This window comes from Dendropsophus ebraccatus, chromosome 1 (genome assembly GCF_027789765.1).
Source record: "Dendropsophus ebraccatus isolate aDenEbr1 chromosome 1, aDenEbr1.pat, whole genome shotgun sequence".
Classification (NCBI taxonomy): Eukaryota; Metazoa; Chordata; class Amphibia; order Anura; family Hylidae; genus Dendropsophus; species Dendropsophus ebraccatus.
This window is the reverse complement of record NC_091454.1, coordinates 217243859-217260779: the sequence shown is the minus strand read 5'-3', so window position 1 is coordinate 217260779 and position 16921 is coordinate 217243859. Positions and strand designations below refer to the sequence as shown.

The following is a 16921-nucleotide window of genomic DNA, read 5'->3' as shown; positions in this document are numbered from 1 at the left end:
TAGTCTTACAAATGTCTTAGAATGTCTCTGTGGTTCAAGTCTCAGAGTCCCAAAAATGATGGGGATGTCGTCTCTTTCCAATGGTGACTGACGATTTGGCTAGAGAACAAACAACTTCCTTGGGTGAATTCCTGAGGTGGGGGCTAACAAACCCCAGATGTGCGTGGAGGCTTCTCTTGAAAGATGGTATACAAAAAGACCCCCAACCAACTAACCTTCTAAGTCTATATACTCTCTTGACCGGGAAAATATATACACTTATGCCCAAATATGGTTACACCCAGTACAACTTATATCCCAAAAATGGTATACTGGCAAAGCTCCAAGTGGATTGGTCAAGCTGGACACGTAGCTATATCTCACTATGGTCCATACATTACCCACGTGACCATTTAGACACGACCATATTAGGACTTCCAGTCATCCACCATTTTGGAGGTCAAGAAATTACTAGGTGAGAGTTCAGCCCTATACTCAATATGAGAGTGGAGAAGAGAATGAGACTGTAATACAGTGTAGATATATCTTGGATGATAATAATTTGATTCCACTAATGCCAAAGATAATATGATCCATTCAGCCATTAATAAGGTTAGATGTTATAGATGGGGTTACAGGTTATTAGTTTTTTACAGCCGCTAGGAATCCCGGTTTGAGTGTATACTATGTGTATACACTGTGGCCAGATCCCATAGAGGACAGCACTACGTAAGTTAGGTAGTAATCACGGCCATTGTTGCCAATCTGCAACAACGGCCGTGATTAATACGTAACTTGCGTAGTGTGAACATAACCTTAAGGCAGATGCTGTCTTCCCTGATCCCAGTAAATTGGCATAACACAGTATGAATTTAAAGTGCCCAGTGAGTTATAGGGGTTATCCAGAATAAAATATTTTTCATTCAAATTAACTGTTTTCAGGAAGTTATATAGATTTGTAATTTATTTCTATTTAAAAATCTCAAGTCTTCCCATACTTATCAGCTGCTGTATGTCCTGCAGGAAGTGTTGTATTCTTTCCAGTCTGACACAGTGCTCTCTGCTGCCACCTCTGTCCATATCAGGAACTGTCCAGAGCAGGAGAGGTTTTCTATGGGGATTTGCTACTGCTCTGGACAGTTCCTGACATGGACAGAGGTGGCAGCAGAAAGCACTGTGTCACACTGGAAAGAATACACCACTACCTGTATAACATACAGCAGCTGATAAGTATGAAAAGACTTAAGATTTTTAAATGGAAGTAAATTACAAATCTATATAATTTTCTGAAACTAGTTGATTAGAAAGAAAAAGGTTTTCGCTGGAGTGCCCCTTTAATAATATGGACTTTGTCTTCACTGCTCCCAGTGACTTTGTATAATTCACAAGTTACTTGGTAAACTGGATACTGGCTTGACAGCTTCCACAGAAAATCACCCACAAGCTACCCAAAATTAATCCACAATCCATCCTCCTATCCGCTGCGCTCTCTTTCTTTTGCTCTCCCTGCTCTTACTGCCTGCTGCAACCTGCTCTTCACTATATACATTTGACTGCCCGCCTCCAGGAAGCCAATCACCTTATATGGGGGGGGTTGCTGACATCACAGAGGGGCTTGCAGGTGATTAGTTTCTCTGTTCCTGATAGATACAACAGGGACCCGCAATCCCTTATTCTAGGCCTACCGGAAAAAGGTGTCAGTCTAGAATAAGAACCGTTTATGACGGGCGTGAAAAGGCATTCCGGCATTAAGAGGTTAAACCACAATAAAAATATGTCTACTTTATCTTACTTTATCTTAATTTTGTAGACTCTTAGAAGTTGAGGTAACAACACATTGAAATTACCCTATAATCCATAACAAAAGCACTATTTTGTTTACACCCCTTAGAATTGATCTAGGGGGGTAGTAAATATTTAGACCTCACAGTTGTTTGAGGAAAGAAGCACAGGGGTAAAAGCACCACAAAATTTGTGACACAGAAAGGAAGACAAGCAGGGCTGTATTTACCATTAGGCACCCGTGGTCCGGTGCCTAGGGCAGCACCTTGCAGGGGGGCAGCACCAGGGAGCAGGGGGAAAGAAAAAACATTTTTTTGGTTTTTATTTTTTTAGGCTCACCACCTGTTCAGACTTGCCAGTAAATCTGGTGTCTTTTCCAGGGGGCTGTGGGGTATGGTGGTATTGGTCAGGCCTGGTATGGCCAATCAGTGCGTGAAGATGGGGCGTCTTCAGGTTTAGTGCCTAGGGCAGCAGCAAGTGTTAATACGGCTCTGAAGACAAGTAGAGAGGAGCGAACAGAACTTCTAGAACCAAGATTAGTTACAAACTTTGCAAAAAGTTGGATTCGTAACCAAAATGAATTTTTTCAAAAGTTTGCCGAAAATGGTGGCTGCACATGTCGCAGTACACTCCAGTAAAAGGGCAGGTGGAAGGAATTAACCACCAACCATAAAATCATCTAAAGTCCAAAGAAAAAAAATGCAACCATAAAAAGTCTTTGTTTAATTTATCAAATAATGTTTCCCCCTTAGATCCCAATTATTATGATCAGGTATAAAATATACTATATTATTAGTAATTACTACTATAATTCTTATAGTAGATATATTCCTCCCTCTCTTCAATGGGCAGTGTTATAATAGCTAACCCAGCCCATTGAAGAGAGGGAGGACATGTGGGCTCCATCCTAAAAAAGGTGGGAGCCAGGAGCAGGAAACAGGATGGAGTATTTCTTTCAGACATGAGGGGAGTGTTTCTTTCAGACATGAACTGCCTACAGAGGAGCGATTTGCAATCAGAGACACTGACTGACAGCTGAGTGAGCAGGAGGCCGAGCAGCATTGATAATTCATGAAGAAGAGGGAGGAGGAAGGAGTGGTGAGGTGTAATAGAGTAAGGCACAAGCCCTGAGCCACAACTCCTCTTTTACTCATTACAGTAGGCATCCCCAGATAATCCACTCCACCGACAAATTACCAAAAGGCATCATACTCACTAGGGGACTGCCAACTGCAGCACACTTTCAGCACTTCGGGTAGGGCCTGGGGGCTGATAGATTCCCTTTAACTGTTGGGATCGGAGTGCGGCGCCGGTCCTGACAGTTCAGACATTTGCCCGGCTATGAGGAGACAGATGACACAGGCACTATCTGCGAAAATGCACATACAATTACATCCATGTGCAGGAATGTAGCGAGCTCAGTGTCCGCTGGGGCTAGTACTTCCGGCACAGGGAGCAACTCTAACATGCGCTCCCTGTGCCGGAAATACAGGACGCGGGCAGACACTGAGCTAACTGGTGCCTGCGCTGACTGGGGATAAAACAGGATTCGGGAGGGACCCCCCCCTCTTGCCACCGCACTGTCGTCCCGTTCTATCCCCGGGCAGCTATGGGGAACAACATAAGGGGGCCATCTGTAGGGGACAACATAAGGGGACTATCTATAGGAGGACAACATAAGGGGGCATTTATAGGGGGACCAAATGAAAGGTAATCTATAGGGGGACAACATGGGGGGCATCTATAAAGGGGACAACACTGAAGACCATCTATAAGGAATCAGTGGGGGGCATGTACTATAGCGGACTACACAGAGGGGCCATCTATAAAGAGAGGCTACAGAGAGGGGGGCCATTTACTATAGGGGTACTACACAGAGGGGGGGCTCTCTAGGAGATGCACATAGGGCCATCTATAAGGAGGCTACACAAAGGGGGCATATACTATAAGGGGAAATCACATGGTGGCTACCCACTAAATTAGGGTGTAAAGGGGCCAATACAGATGTGCAGTTTGTAGAGAGATGAGGATGGTGCCAGAGTGAGGAGCCTAATATGTTTGTCTGGCAGATTCTGTGGATTTGTGGCTTGGAGAAGTTCTCATAATGGCCCAGGGCAGATGGAGAAGAAAATGAAAAGGAAAGAGCTCAAGTTTGCTATGGAGCCCAGCTATTTCTAGTTACACCCATGATGTCAGCATTACTTTCCAACAGGACAATGATTAAAGAAACTTTTTGGTAAAAATAAAAAAGTTTTTTGATCAGCACAAAATGGTGATAGTATCACACGTTTCATACACCTTAGGTGAAATACATCTCATTGCTTCCTGTGCCTTTTGTTCCTACATTTAATGAACTACAGGTGCATTCTATGGGATTCTATTAAACTGCCCCCTATGGACAAGAATATAACTACTATAATTCTGCTCCTATATACAAGAATATAACTACTATAATACTGCTCCCTATATACAGGAATATAACTACTATAATACTGCTCCTATATACAAGACTATGACTACTATAATACTGCTCCTACTGTATATACAAGAATATAACTACTATAATACTGCTCCTATATACAAGAATATAACTACTATAATACTGCTCCCAATATACAGGAATATAACTACTATAATACTGCTCCTATATACAAGAATATAACTACTATAATACTGCTCCTATATACAGGAATATAACTACTATAATACTGCTCCTATATACAGGAATATAACTACTATAATACTGCGCCTATATACAGGAATATAACTGCTATAATACTGCTCCTATATACAAGAATATAACTACTATAATACTGCTCCCAATATACAGGAATATAACTACTATAATACTGCTCCTATATACAAGAATATAACTACTATAATACTGCTCCTATATACAGGAATATAACTACAATAATACTGCTCCTATATACAGGAATATAACTACTATAATACTGCTCCTATATACAAGAATATAACTACTATAATACTACTCCTATATACAGGAATATAACTACTATAATACTGCTCCTATATACAGGGATATAACTACTATAATACTGCTCCTATATACAGGAATATAACTACTATAATACTGCTCCTACAGTATATACAGGAATATAACTACTATAATACTGCTCCTATATACAAGAATATAACTACTATAATACGGTTCAGGGAAGAAAAAGAGTGCTGCACCTCACACCTATGGCTGATACTAGTACCTCTCGGCTGCATAAAAAACATCAGAATTCTGTATGTGAATTGATCAAGCCACACTGCCCCATGTACCGTGTGCAGGTATCTGATACACATGGGTCCCTACACTAAGTCCACACTGTGCCAGTCAGCGACCACCACCCCCGCAGGCGTGCACAGTCAGGGAAGGGAGGCCATGGAACAGCCCTGCAACCCCCATGCTACAGGACCAGACCCAAAAATGCCACACCAAAACCCAGCCAGCACCACCGGCGGGGGAAGCTGCCCCCAAACAGCACAAGTCTGGATAAGGTATTGCACTCACCATAGCTATCAAAGACAGAATGGGACAGACAGGAGGGATTAAAACCATGAGCACTCAGGTGTCTCCTGCTAATTGCGGTCATGTGGGTCTCACCAGGAGGAGTGCAAAACACGGAGAAAAGAGAGAAACAAAATACGGTTCAGGGAAGAAAAAGAGTGCTGCACCTCACACCTATGGCTGATACTAGGGGCAATATGGCTTGATCAATTCATATACAGACACTCTGGTGTTGATTTTTAATATAGGCCTAGCGGCATTAGTATCAGCCATAGATGGGATGTGCAGCCGTTCCTTTTCTCCAGTTTCCGTGTTTTACAGTTCTCCCTCTCTGAACAGCTCGCACTCCTTTATAAGACCCACATGACCAAAATTAGCAGGATATGCCTGTGCTCACATGTCTGGACCTTATGTCTTCCCCATTCTGTGAGAGCAGCAATGGTAAGTGTAATACCATATCCATACTTGTGTCGTTTGGGGGCAGCCTTCCCCGCCGGTGGTGCTGGCTGGGTTTTGGTGGGGCTCTTTGGGCCTGGTCCTGTGACATTGGGGTTGCAGGGCCGTTCCATGGCCTCCCTTCCCTGCATGTGCACGCTTTGCGGGGTTGGCGGTCGCTGATCAACACAGTGTGGAGTTAGCGTAGGGACCCGTGTGGACCAGAGGACCTGCGTGGTGGTACACGGGGCAATATGGCTTGATCAATTCATATACAGACACTCTGGTGTTGATTTTTAATATAGGCCTAGCGGCATTAGTATCAGCCATAGATGGGATGTGCAGCCGTTCCTTTTTCTCCAGTTTCCATAACTACTATAATACTGCTCCTATATACAAGAATATAACTACTATAATACTGCTCCTATATACAAGAATATAACTACTATAATACTGCTCCAATATACAGGAATATAACTGCTATAATACTGCTCCTATATACAAGAATATACTACTATAATACTGCCCCCTATATACAGGAATATAACTACTATAATACTGCTCCTATATACAAGAATATACTACTATAATACTGCCCCCTATATACAGGAATATAACTACTATAATACTGCCCCCTATATACAGGGATATAACTACTATAATACTGCTCATATATACAAGAATATAACTACTATAATACTGCTCCTTTATACAAGAATATAACTACTATTATACTGCTCCTATATACAAGAATATAACTACTATAATACTGCTCCTATACACAAGAATATAACTACTATAATACTGCTCCTATATACAAGAATATAACTACTATAATACTGCTCCTATATACAAGAATATAACTACTATAATACTGCTCCTATATACAGGAATATAACTACTATAATACTGCTCCTATATACAAGAATATAACTACTATAATACTGCTCCTATATACAAGAATATAACTACTATAATACTGCTCCCTATATACAAGAATATAACTACTATAATACTGCCCCTATATACAGGAATATAACTACTATAATACTGCTCCCTATACACAAGAATATAACTACTATTATACTGCTCCTATATACAAGAATATACAGTAATTGCTATATTATGTACCAAACGAGAAGCTGATGGTTATAGGTACATTTACCCAGAATTTTGGCCTTTGACAGGAAAGCATTGTACATCACTAGAATAAATCCTGTTTTATTCATTGTGATCTTCAGCTTGTCATCCTGAGGGATCAGCAGCATTATTTCCAGGCTTCATAGGGACCAACACAAGGGATCCTATTGCAGACAGCAAGGTTCTGAGGCTTCCAGGTTATAGACTAGCACACCACAAAGTACTACTTTCAGTCGCTATCCTCATCACAACTGGAAACATTGAGAACACATCTATTCTCTTATTCTTTCGCCGCCAGCTTGTATGCCAAAATACTGCACTCAGGCAGCGTTCTCTTTCTCCTCATTTTCTTTGTCTTCAGATCACTAATTCTGTTTGGCGAATACCGCTCGTGGTTATAGGTGGAGTAAATAGTCGCTGTGATGTTGCAGAAAGGACAAGTTGGAGTTGGGGGAGTGTTAGGATGGTTCAACAAACTGTGCTCCACTTATCAGGCTCCATTTTTCTCCACTGCCCCCCACACCAGTTGACATCCATGGTGCAGGTATATATCAGAATACATTTTATAGCTTTATAGGAAGGCATAGTATGTTTTCCTATGTATTAGGGGAACCACAAAACAACACAAACCGTGCCGTATACAAATTGAAAAGGTTTACAAAACCAAGCTTCCTTATGTACTGTGCTATAATAGAATTACCTGTAACCTCCAGGGCAAGGCCAACAATAACTGTGAAGACCAAGGATTTCATCGTCCTTCCCCAACCAAATAAATAACCAATATAAGAAAACAAGATGAAAAATGTATTTTATATTGCGGCCAGTACACGTGATTCGGGTGTAATTTATTGCACTATTGCACTATGTTTTGCTCGGTCAACTTTTCAAGGCCCCAGTGATATAAAGCAAAGTGTATCAATAAAGTATTGACTTCCTTGGCACAAAAATCTACCAAACACTGCCCTGGTTATATTCTATTACCTTATATCTTCTCGCAGGTTTCAATTGTTTGTTGACAGATTATATCTAGGTACATACGTGATTCTTCTAATAATTTACAGAAAAGTTTATCCATTTACACTCCTCAACACTGAAATCACGACACCAGGAAGAATAAGCTGTAAGGCTATGCAAATCAAGCACATAGCCAATGTCGCCAAGATCTGAAAATGATCAAATGTTCATGCACCCAGCCACGATGTGTGTGGTATGTGGCAGGTGTAGGAGGTGCACGGGGACCACCCTCTGCATTAGTGGATTGTCACATTAAAAGAATGCTCTATTCCACACTGCAAATAAAACTCAGCATCATAAACTAATTCTGATTTTACACAGAACGATTATCATTCGAATTTTCGGAATAGCGATCGCATTTGATCGATAATTGTTCAGTGTAAACACAGCAAACGATGGAGCGATGAGCAAGAAATCATTCATTGTGATTTTTCAACATGGAAGGTAATTGCTCTGGATCTTTTAGTCTCCTAAGAGGTACAAGGCAGGGGTATCCCCTCTCCCCTTTGCTCTTCGCCCTAAGTATCGAGCCATTGGCATGTATGATAAGGCTATGTTCACATTACGTGAACATCCGGCCATTCCGTGACCCCGGTCGGGTAACGGAATGGCCGGTCTTAGCCCGGATCATCCCAGCTGGTACTTAAGTACCGGCCGGGTGATCTTTCCGTCCGTGGAACTCTGATTCGGGCGCATCAGCGTGCGCCCGCATCAGAGTTTCCCATAGCACAGAGTGAAGCAAGTGGCCGGAGCCGCTTGCTTCACTGTGTGAACTGACAGGTCCTTCTGCGGCCGGAATTCACTGAATTCCGGCCGCAGAAAACTGACCTGTCAGTTTTTTTCCGGCGCCGCACAGATCCTGGCCGGAGCGCATACGATGTGTGTACGCTCCGGCCGGGATCCCATTGAAGATAGGCTATGTTTCACCCCGCAAAACTACGGCCGTAGTTCTGTGGCGAGAACTACGGCCGTAGTTTTACGTAGTGTGAACATAGCCCAAGGGAAGATTCCGATCTTCAAGGTTTTGGGGCAAGGGGCGAAGGGGACAGGGTGTCACTATATGCCAATGACATGTTACTATTCCTAAAGAATCCGGTGGTAGGGATTCCCAAACTTATGGATAAAATAAATTAATTTGGTAACTTCTCAGGATTAAAAATTAATTGGAGCAAATCTATAATTATGCCGCTGAGGGATTGGGTAAAGTTTGAGTTTCATCAGTTAACTGTTTTGCCAGAGGGAGCAAGTTTTAAATACTTGGGTATTGAGGTTACTAGGAAGATAAAAGATTATAATGAGGTTAATATCAAAAGAGTGATTAGCGAAATAGGGAAAAGGTGGATATTTGGCAAAAATTTGTGGTGTCCAGGGTGGACCGTATAGTTCTTTTGAGGGCAGTATTGCGTCCAAAATTGTTATATGCGTTCGCCGCTGCCCCCAAATGGATAAGTGAAAAAGATCTAAAAACGATACAAATTATCTTCAACTTGTTAATATGGGGCAGAAAAAGGGTTCGTATAAAGCTTGCATGGCTATGTGTTCCGAAAGGAAAGGGGGGATTGGGATTGCCAGAGAGGGAGACATATTTTTTGGCCGCACAGTTGTCATGGTTAGTGAACTGGCAAGGGAATCCCTTCCTTGAACATATAGGATATATTCAAGATCTTCCAATGTTAAATATTTTCCAAAATTTGGAGGGTGGAATGTTTGAGATTGGAGAATGGAAAGAGTGGGAAATGGTAAAATCTCTGATTAAAACATAGAAAAAATAGAAAAAAAAAATAGATACAGAAGAACTTTGTGACTTTGCGCCGATTTGGCTTAATAATAATTTACCGGTAGTTAAATCGTTAGGGGTAATAATGAGTTTTTATGAAAGGGGGATTCTTACAGTAAAAGAGGTATTGGTAAGAGGGAAGTTGAAGAGTTGGGATGTCTTTAGATCAGAACATGGAGTATTGGATAAGAACTGGATGGAGTACAGTATATGAGATTAAATAGTGCAATAAATGCGGAACCCAAAGAAAAGCTGAATTGGAGTAATGGAAATCCCCTGATTACCAATATACGAGGTAGTAAATATAAAAAGAACACGGTTTCTAAAATATATAAATATCTTATGAATGTAAAAGAAGTAACATATAATAGCCAGAGTAGGTGGGAAGAAGAAATTGGAGCGATAAATGAAAAAGAGGGGCAGCAAATTTATAGAAATATGAAACTAGCCTCGGTGTCTGAGAGTCATAGGATGATTCAATTTAATATTATTCATCGGCTGTATTATACTCCGGCATTTCTCCATAAAATCGGGAAATGGGAGCATAATAAATGCCCAAGATGTGGGGAGGGAAATGCTGGGTTTGGACATATGTTGTTAGATTGTGTAGAATTGGAAGACTTTTGGTCAAAAGTTAGAAGAAATATTACAGTCAAACTGGGAATACAAATACCCTGGTCGTATAAATTGTTAATTTTGGGGGACTCTACGGAAGTTGAAACCTCAAAACCCAAGTTGAAAAAATGATGAGATATATAGATCTCCCCGGTTCCTCCAAGGAGATTGCAATGTTTAAAGAATAAAAAATCCTTTTTTTTTTCCTCTTTCCCCAGTAGTGGCTAGGGGTGAGGGGCGGGGGGATACTGGGATGGGGGGGGGGGGGGGGGGCGGTATAAAATTGGTGTAAGTTATTGTATATATGATATTGGACTTGTATTCAGTGAAGATCTGGGATATTAATGTCTTTTTTTTGTAATGAAAAAATTTAAAATAAAAGTTTATTAAAAATAAAAAAAAGATTAAACCTATGTTTGAAATGGGCTTAAGCGATCTTAAAAACAATGGCAATAACAATTTTTCTTACAAATTTTCCTGCGATTTTTCTAACGATTTATTCGTCTAAACGCTGATTGTTATAAAAACCAAATCGTTGCTTCAAAATTGTTAAACGATCAATTGGGCGAATTATCACTTTGTGTAAACGCCGCATAAGGGTCCTATTACACGGAGCGATTTTTAATGATTTACGACTAACGATAAACGATCGCAAATTAGATTGTTTATCGTTAACCTGAAAGCGTTCACCATATTACACAGAACGATGATCGTTACTATGATTGTTATTGCAATCGTTATTCGTTAATCGTTATGATCGTTTATTCCTTCTGATCCCAGCAATGAACAATGTGCTATTACACTGAACGATTGGTAAACTAATGCAGAGCTTGAGTGAAGGAATGTGGAATTACAGAGAACGATTAGCAAACGATTAACGATAATTTTAGGTTCAGACCTAAATCAACGATCAACGACATACAAACGATTTTTCGATCGTTGCCTGCAATTACACAGAAAGATTATCGTTTAAATTCAAACAATATAACAATTTTTTGCACGATAATTGTCCCGTGTAATAGGGCCCTAAGCCTAGGGCGCCGTTCCAGCAGGATTGAAATGTAGCATGTATGTACTTGGATTTCTAAGATTTTTCTCTGCTTGTATGCTGTTGGAACTTCTCTAACATGTACATACCATACAGGTTTAGGCTAGGTTCACACTACGTAAGCTTCCGGCCGTAGTGCGCTCCGTTCACACTTCGTACGAAGTATACGGCGCCGTAAGAAATGAACCAGACCATTGTTTCCGGCCAGAAGGCTGTAACTTACGCCCGTAGCGTATCGCGCGGATCCGTACGAAGTGGTGATTTCTTCATTTTTCCACTCTTCTATGCGATCCAAAAGGTTCTGTGGGGTGTCCGGGGCTAGGCAAAGATTTTCAAGTAAAAGACCGCTGTCAGATCGCTTCGTAGAGGGCTCGGGAAGCGTAAGTAGACTACGGGCGTACGTTCGCAATGTGTACGCATCCGGCCGCACATCGAATATTTGCACGCCCGTAGTTTCAGCCGCACATGTACGGCGCCGTACGAAATGCGTACGGATTCGTACGCAGTGTGAACATAGCCTAAAGTGTCACTGTCACCATAAAAAACTTTTGACATATCATAGAGACATGTCAAAAGTTTTGGTCCGGGTCTGAGTGTTCACACCCGTACCGATTGGGAAAATGAGCAGGAAGAAGACCGGCTCTGTGTCACGTGATCAGTCGGGCTCATAATGTAAGTCTATGGAGCCAGGCTGATTATGCTGACACAGAACAGGGAGCGGTCGTGACGCAGCACGGTCCTCTGCTTGCTCGTTCTGACTAGGGATGAGCGAACTTTTGAAAAGTTCGGGTCGGTTTGATCTGGAGAATTTTTGTGAAGTTCGGATTCGTACGAACCGAACCTAAAATGAACCTTGCAATAACGGGAGTATAGAGTAAAGGGTATAGTTTCGTTTAGTTGCAGTTGCTATTACAATGAAAAAAGTGGAAAAAATCAAAGTGCAGAAATAGTGAAAAAAAAATTGCCAAGGTGTAAGTGATTACACGGGACATAGGACACAAAGTTCCTTGGACCCAGTAGGGTGGAAAACAGACATTTGACAGTGGAACCAGCAGCAGTAATAGTACTGTATTGGACCCAGTGTGGTGGAGAACAGACAATTGACGGAGGAGGAGGAGGAGGCAGTAGCACTTGATTGCACCCAGCTTAGTATGGTTGAAAAGAGACTATTGGAGGAGGCAGCACCACAATGATTGCACCAAGCCCAGTATGATTAAGAACAGACTATTTGAGGAGGAGGAGGCAGTACCTGATTGCACCCAGGCCAGTATGATTGAGAACAGACTATTCATGGAGGAGGAGGAGGATGGTCAGCCTTGGAGTGGTGGCCTTGGAATCCTCGCTGATTATGTTGTTCACCGCACTTTCAAGAACACGGACGAGTGGGATGATGTCGTTGATGCCTGCTCACAGAGTCGTGTCCTCAAAAGGGATCAACAATTCGCAGCACATTTTTGAAGAAACCTGTGCACTATGAGGTTTATCACATGTGCCATACAAGGCTCCCTGCTGCACTGCAGAGAAAAGGTTCCTCCCTTTGTGGGCTACAACACTTCCCACCGTTAGTTGACCTTGGGTCAGCCATTCATATATCTCCTACCTGATGGTCCGGAGGAGCTCCTGCCCACTGTGGCTCCATTCACCCAGGCTCACAAAATAGAGGACAGCCTGAGAGCGCCGGGCCTGACATCGTTGGTAAGACACCGGGGCAGGTTGGACTGCAGTCAAAGCGGTGGATGGTTGCAAGCTGGCGGATGCAGAACTTTTTGCAGAACTGGCCCCCTAAAGCATCGGGGAGGTGACAGTGGCAAGAATGGGCTAACTTTCTGGTGGTCTTCTGGGGGAATGTTGACATAATGGGCAGTAACAGACATGTACTGCCCCTGCCCATAATTAAAGGACCAGACATCAGCACTGGGGTGCACGGTCTTGGACACCAAGAATCCCAATGAGTTGCCAACATTTTTCTGCACAATTGTGCAGTGATGGGACAGCCGATGGGACTTTTTTTTTTTTCTCGGACAGTGATGGGACTTATTTTTGGACTTTTTTTTTTTTTTTACTTTTTGTTGTTGGGACTCCTATTTTTTTAACCTTATTGTAAAGATATGAACTGATTTTCCCTTAATAAATTCGATAAGCTTGAATACTGAAGTTGCTTTCATGTGTCTTGGTTAATACTCACAGACAGCTGTCACATTACATTTTTGATTAGGCAGCACCCTGCATATCTGAGCAGACTAATTTAAGGTCTCACCCTAACAGGGGTGACGTCACACATCTTGATATTCACAGGAGCAATAATCCCTTGTATCTTGGTCTATTCTGTGAAAAAAGTTAAATTTTGCGTCGCCGTTGTTATTTTTACCAGATTTGTAATGAACTTTTTCAAAGTTCGGTTCGGTGACGAACCGAACTTTTTGCAAAGATGGTAACGGATCTGGTTCGTTACGGTTCGGTTTGCTGATCCCTAGTTCTGATGATTGGTACTGACAGATCAAAACTTCTGACATGTCTTTGTGACATGTCAAAATTTTCCAAGGTGACAGTGACACTTTAAAGAAGTTTCAACTGCATCCAAGTAGAGGAAAGCCACCACTTTAGGTATTAGTCACTGACCAGTGTTCACCTACCTTCTTATTTTTTGCAGTTCGGTTCTATCACAGTGTTGTTAGACCCATGCTTCTGCCTGTCTCTGTCACGTGAGAAGTTTTTTTCAGTGACAGGTACACATTGGTTCCATGGCCTTCTGAGCGAGGTCCCTCTATTACTCACAGTGTTTTAGCAGAGGCAAAGAGGGGACGTTACCAGCAATAGTTAGGGCCCTATTACATGAAGCAATAATTGGCCGAATCGGGCCAATTCAGCTGATCATCGGTTGATCGTTGGTTTAGGTTTGGACCTAAAATCGTCGGGCATTGACCACGTATCGATACATATAGTAGTGCTGCACAGCCAACGGCTGACGATTGGCCAAACACCTAATACCTTACCTCTCCCAGCTCCTGGTCTTCTCTCCTGAACTCCGCAGCTTCCCTATCCTGGCGGCTGCAGCGTCTGAGTGTCCTGTCAGCTGATCACAGGCCGCAGAGGGTAGCAGGTGCTTGGACAAGGGCTGCATGGACATCGCTAACGATGTCCATGCAGCCCTAACTGCCCGATTATCGGGCCGTCTAATAGGTCTATTAAACGTGCGCTGATCTAGCAGAGCGGTCCTCCTTTACTAAAATGATCAGCCCGTGGCCCATGTAATAGGACCCTTAGTATAGCAGGTTCTGCAACAGATTTGACAGTAGCAATCATAGGCAGAAGAGACCAGTTGATATTTCTCACTAGTGCCCTAAAACTACTGCAGACTCTAATGCCCTGTATTTCTCCAACTGAAGACATGCTGGGACTGGAGTAAGTAGCTTCTGTACAACCGGGGCAGGGTATAGGGAGGCAGAGGGCGGCTTTCTGCATCTGCTGCAGAAAGCCGCCCTCTGCCTCCCTATACCCTGCCCCGGTTGTACAGAAGCTACTTACAGGGTGTACAGTATACAGTGTGTGGGCAGATGGGGGTAGCTGTGTGGACAGCTTATCCTGTCCGAGAAGACTCTGTGCAGGGGGGGGGGGGGAGCCAGGCAGCAGCTTAGCCTGTCCAAGAAGACACTGTGTAGGGGGGGAGCCATGCAGCAGCTTATCCTGTCCAAGAAGACATTGTGCAGGGGGAGGAGCCAGGCAGCAGCTTATCCCTTCCGTGAAGACACTGTGCTAGGGGAGGAGCCAAGCAGCAGCTTATCCTGTGAGAAGTCACTGTGCAGGGGAAGGAGCTAGGCAGCAGCTTAGCCTGTCGGAGAAGACACTGTGCAGGGGAGGAGCCAGGCAGCAGCTTAGCCTGTCGGAGAAGACACTGTGCAGGGGAGGAGCCAGGCAGCAGCTTAGCCTGTCTGAGAAGACACTGTGCAGGGGGAGGAGCCAGGCAGCAGCTTAGCCTGTCTGAGAAGACACTGTGCAGGGGAAGGAGCTAGGCAGCAGCTTAGCCTGTATGAGAAGACACTGTGCAGGGGGAGGAGCCAGGCAGCAGCTTAGCCTGTATGAGAAGACACTGTGCAGGGGAAGGAGCTAGGCAGCAGCAGCTTAGCCTGTCGGAAAAGACACTGTGCAGGGGAAGGAGCTAGGCAGCAGCAGCTTAGCCTGTATGAGAAGACACTGTGCAGGGGAAGGAGCTAGGCAGCAGCTTATCCTGTCCGAGAAGACACTGTGCAGGGGGAGGAGCCAGGCAGCAGCTTAGCCTGTCGGAAAAGACACTGTGCAGGGGGAGGAGCCAGGCAGCAGCTTAGCCTGTCTGAGAAGACACTGTGCAGGGGGAGGAGCCAGGCAGAAGCTTAGCCTGTCTGACAAGACGATGTGCCGGGGCAGGAGCCAGGCAGCAGCTTAGCCTATGAGAGAAGACACTGTGCAGGGGAAGGAGCCAGGCAGCAGCTTAGCCTGTCGAAGACACTGTGCAGGGGGAGGAGCCAGGCAGCAGCTTTGCCCACCCAAGAAGACACTGTGCAGGGGAGGAACCAGGCAGCAGCTTAGCCTACCCAAGAAGACACTGTGCAGGGGGAGGAGTCAGGCAGCAGCTTAGGCTGGGTTTACACTGCGTTTCTGCAATCTGTTTTTTTTGCAAAAAACGGATGAAAAAAATGGATGCATTTGTGTGCATCCACTTTGATCCATTTTTCCATTGACTTCCATTGTAAAAAGAACGGATCAAAACAGATCCGTTTTTTTTTACGGACGCAAAAACGTAGCTGACACTATTTTTGTGTCCGTTAAAAAAAACGGATCCATTTTGATCCATTTTTTTACAATAGAAGTCAATGGAAAAACGGATCAAAACGGATGCACACAAATGCATCCGTTTTTCATCCGTTTTTTTGAAAAAAAAACGGATGAAAAAAACGGATTGCAAAAACGCAGTGTGAACCCAGCCTTAGCCTGTGAAAAGACACTGTGCAAGTGGTGGAGCCAGGCAGCAGCTTAACCTGTCCGAGAAGACACTGTGCAGGGGAAGGAGCTAGGTAGCAGCTTAGCCTGTGAAAAAACACTGTGCAGGGGGAGGAGCCAGGCAGCAGGTTAGTTTATTCTGAGTACAGACTGTGATGGAAGAGCAGCTAGGCAGCAGCTTAGCAGAAAACATAGAACGGCCAGGGTTGGGCCGAAGTTGCCGCCCCCTCAGGGACCCCAGAATCTGTGGCCTGAGGTGGAATCCTCATTCCGCCTCATGGCAGAAGCGGCCCTGTTTCCTTACTCAGAGGCATAGCTCCCCACCTTCTCCATCTTCGCCTTGTTTCCATCTGGTGCAGGCTAAACATTATTGCTGTTTTGGCTGCAAGTTTGTATTGTTTCTGTGGCCAGGTTTCTGCATATTGATGCGCCATGCGAGTAATGGGGAACCTACAGCTGAGGCAGACAACATGGGACAGGTGGGCTTGTGGGACTTTGTTCCTGAGAGACCATCCTTTCTTCGGTGTCCTTAACGCATACAGTATATCTTTACAGAGGTCTGGTCTCCATTTTCCACCTCCTCTGTAGATTTAGAGTGCCTGATAAATTTTGACTGCTGGCAACTAGCAGAAGTAAT

The 16921-nt window shown here is 43.6% G+C and overlaps 1 protein-coding gene across 1 annotated transcript in view; it reads right to left on the bottom strand.

The window, feature by feature from the left end:
* LOC138769748 (serine-rich adhesin for platelets-like) overlaps positions 1-7621 on the bottom strand; it is a 46802-nt gene extending 39181 nt beyond the window's left edge. Inside the window, exon 1 of the mRNA XM_069948396.1 lies at positions 7557-7621. Coding sequence (XP_069804497.1) covers positions 7557-7608 — 52 coding nt within the window. The 5' untranslated portion in view covers positions 7609-7621. The remainder of the gene's footprint in view (positions 1-7556) is intronic.
* Positions 7622-16921: the final 9300 nt, after the last annotated feature.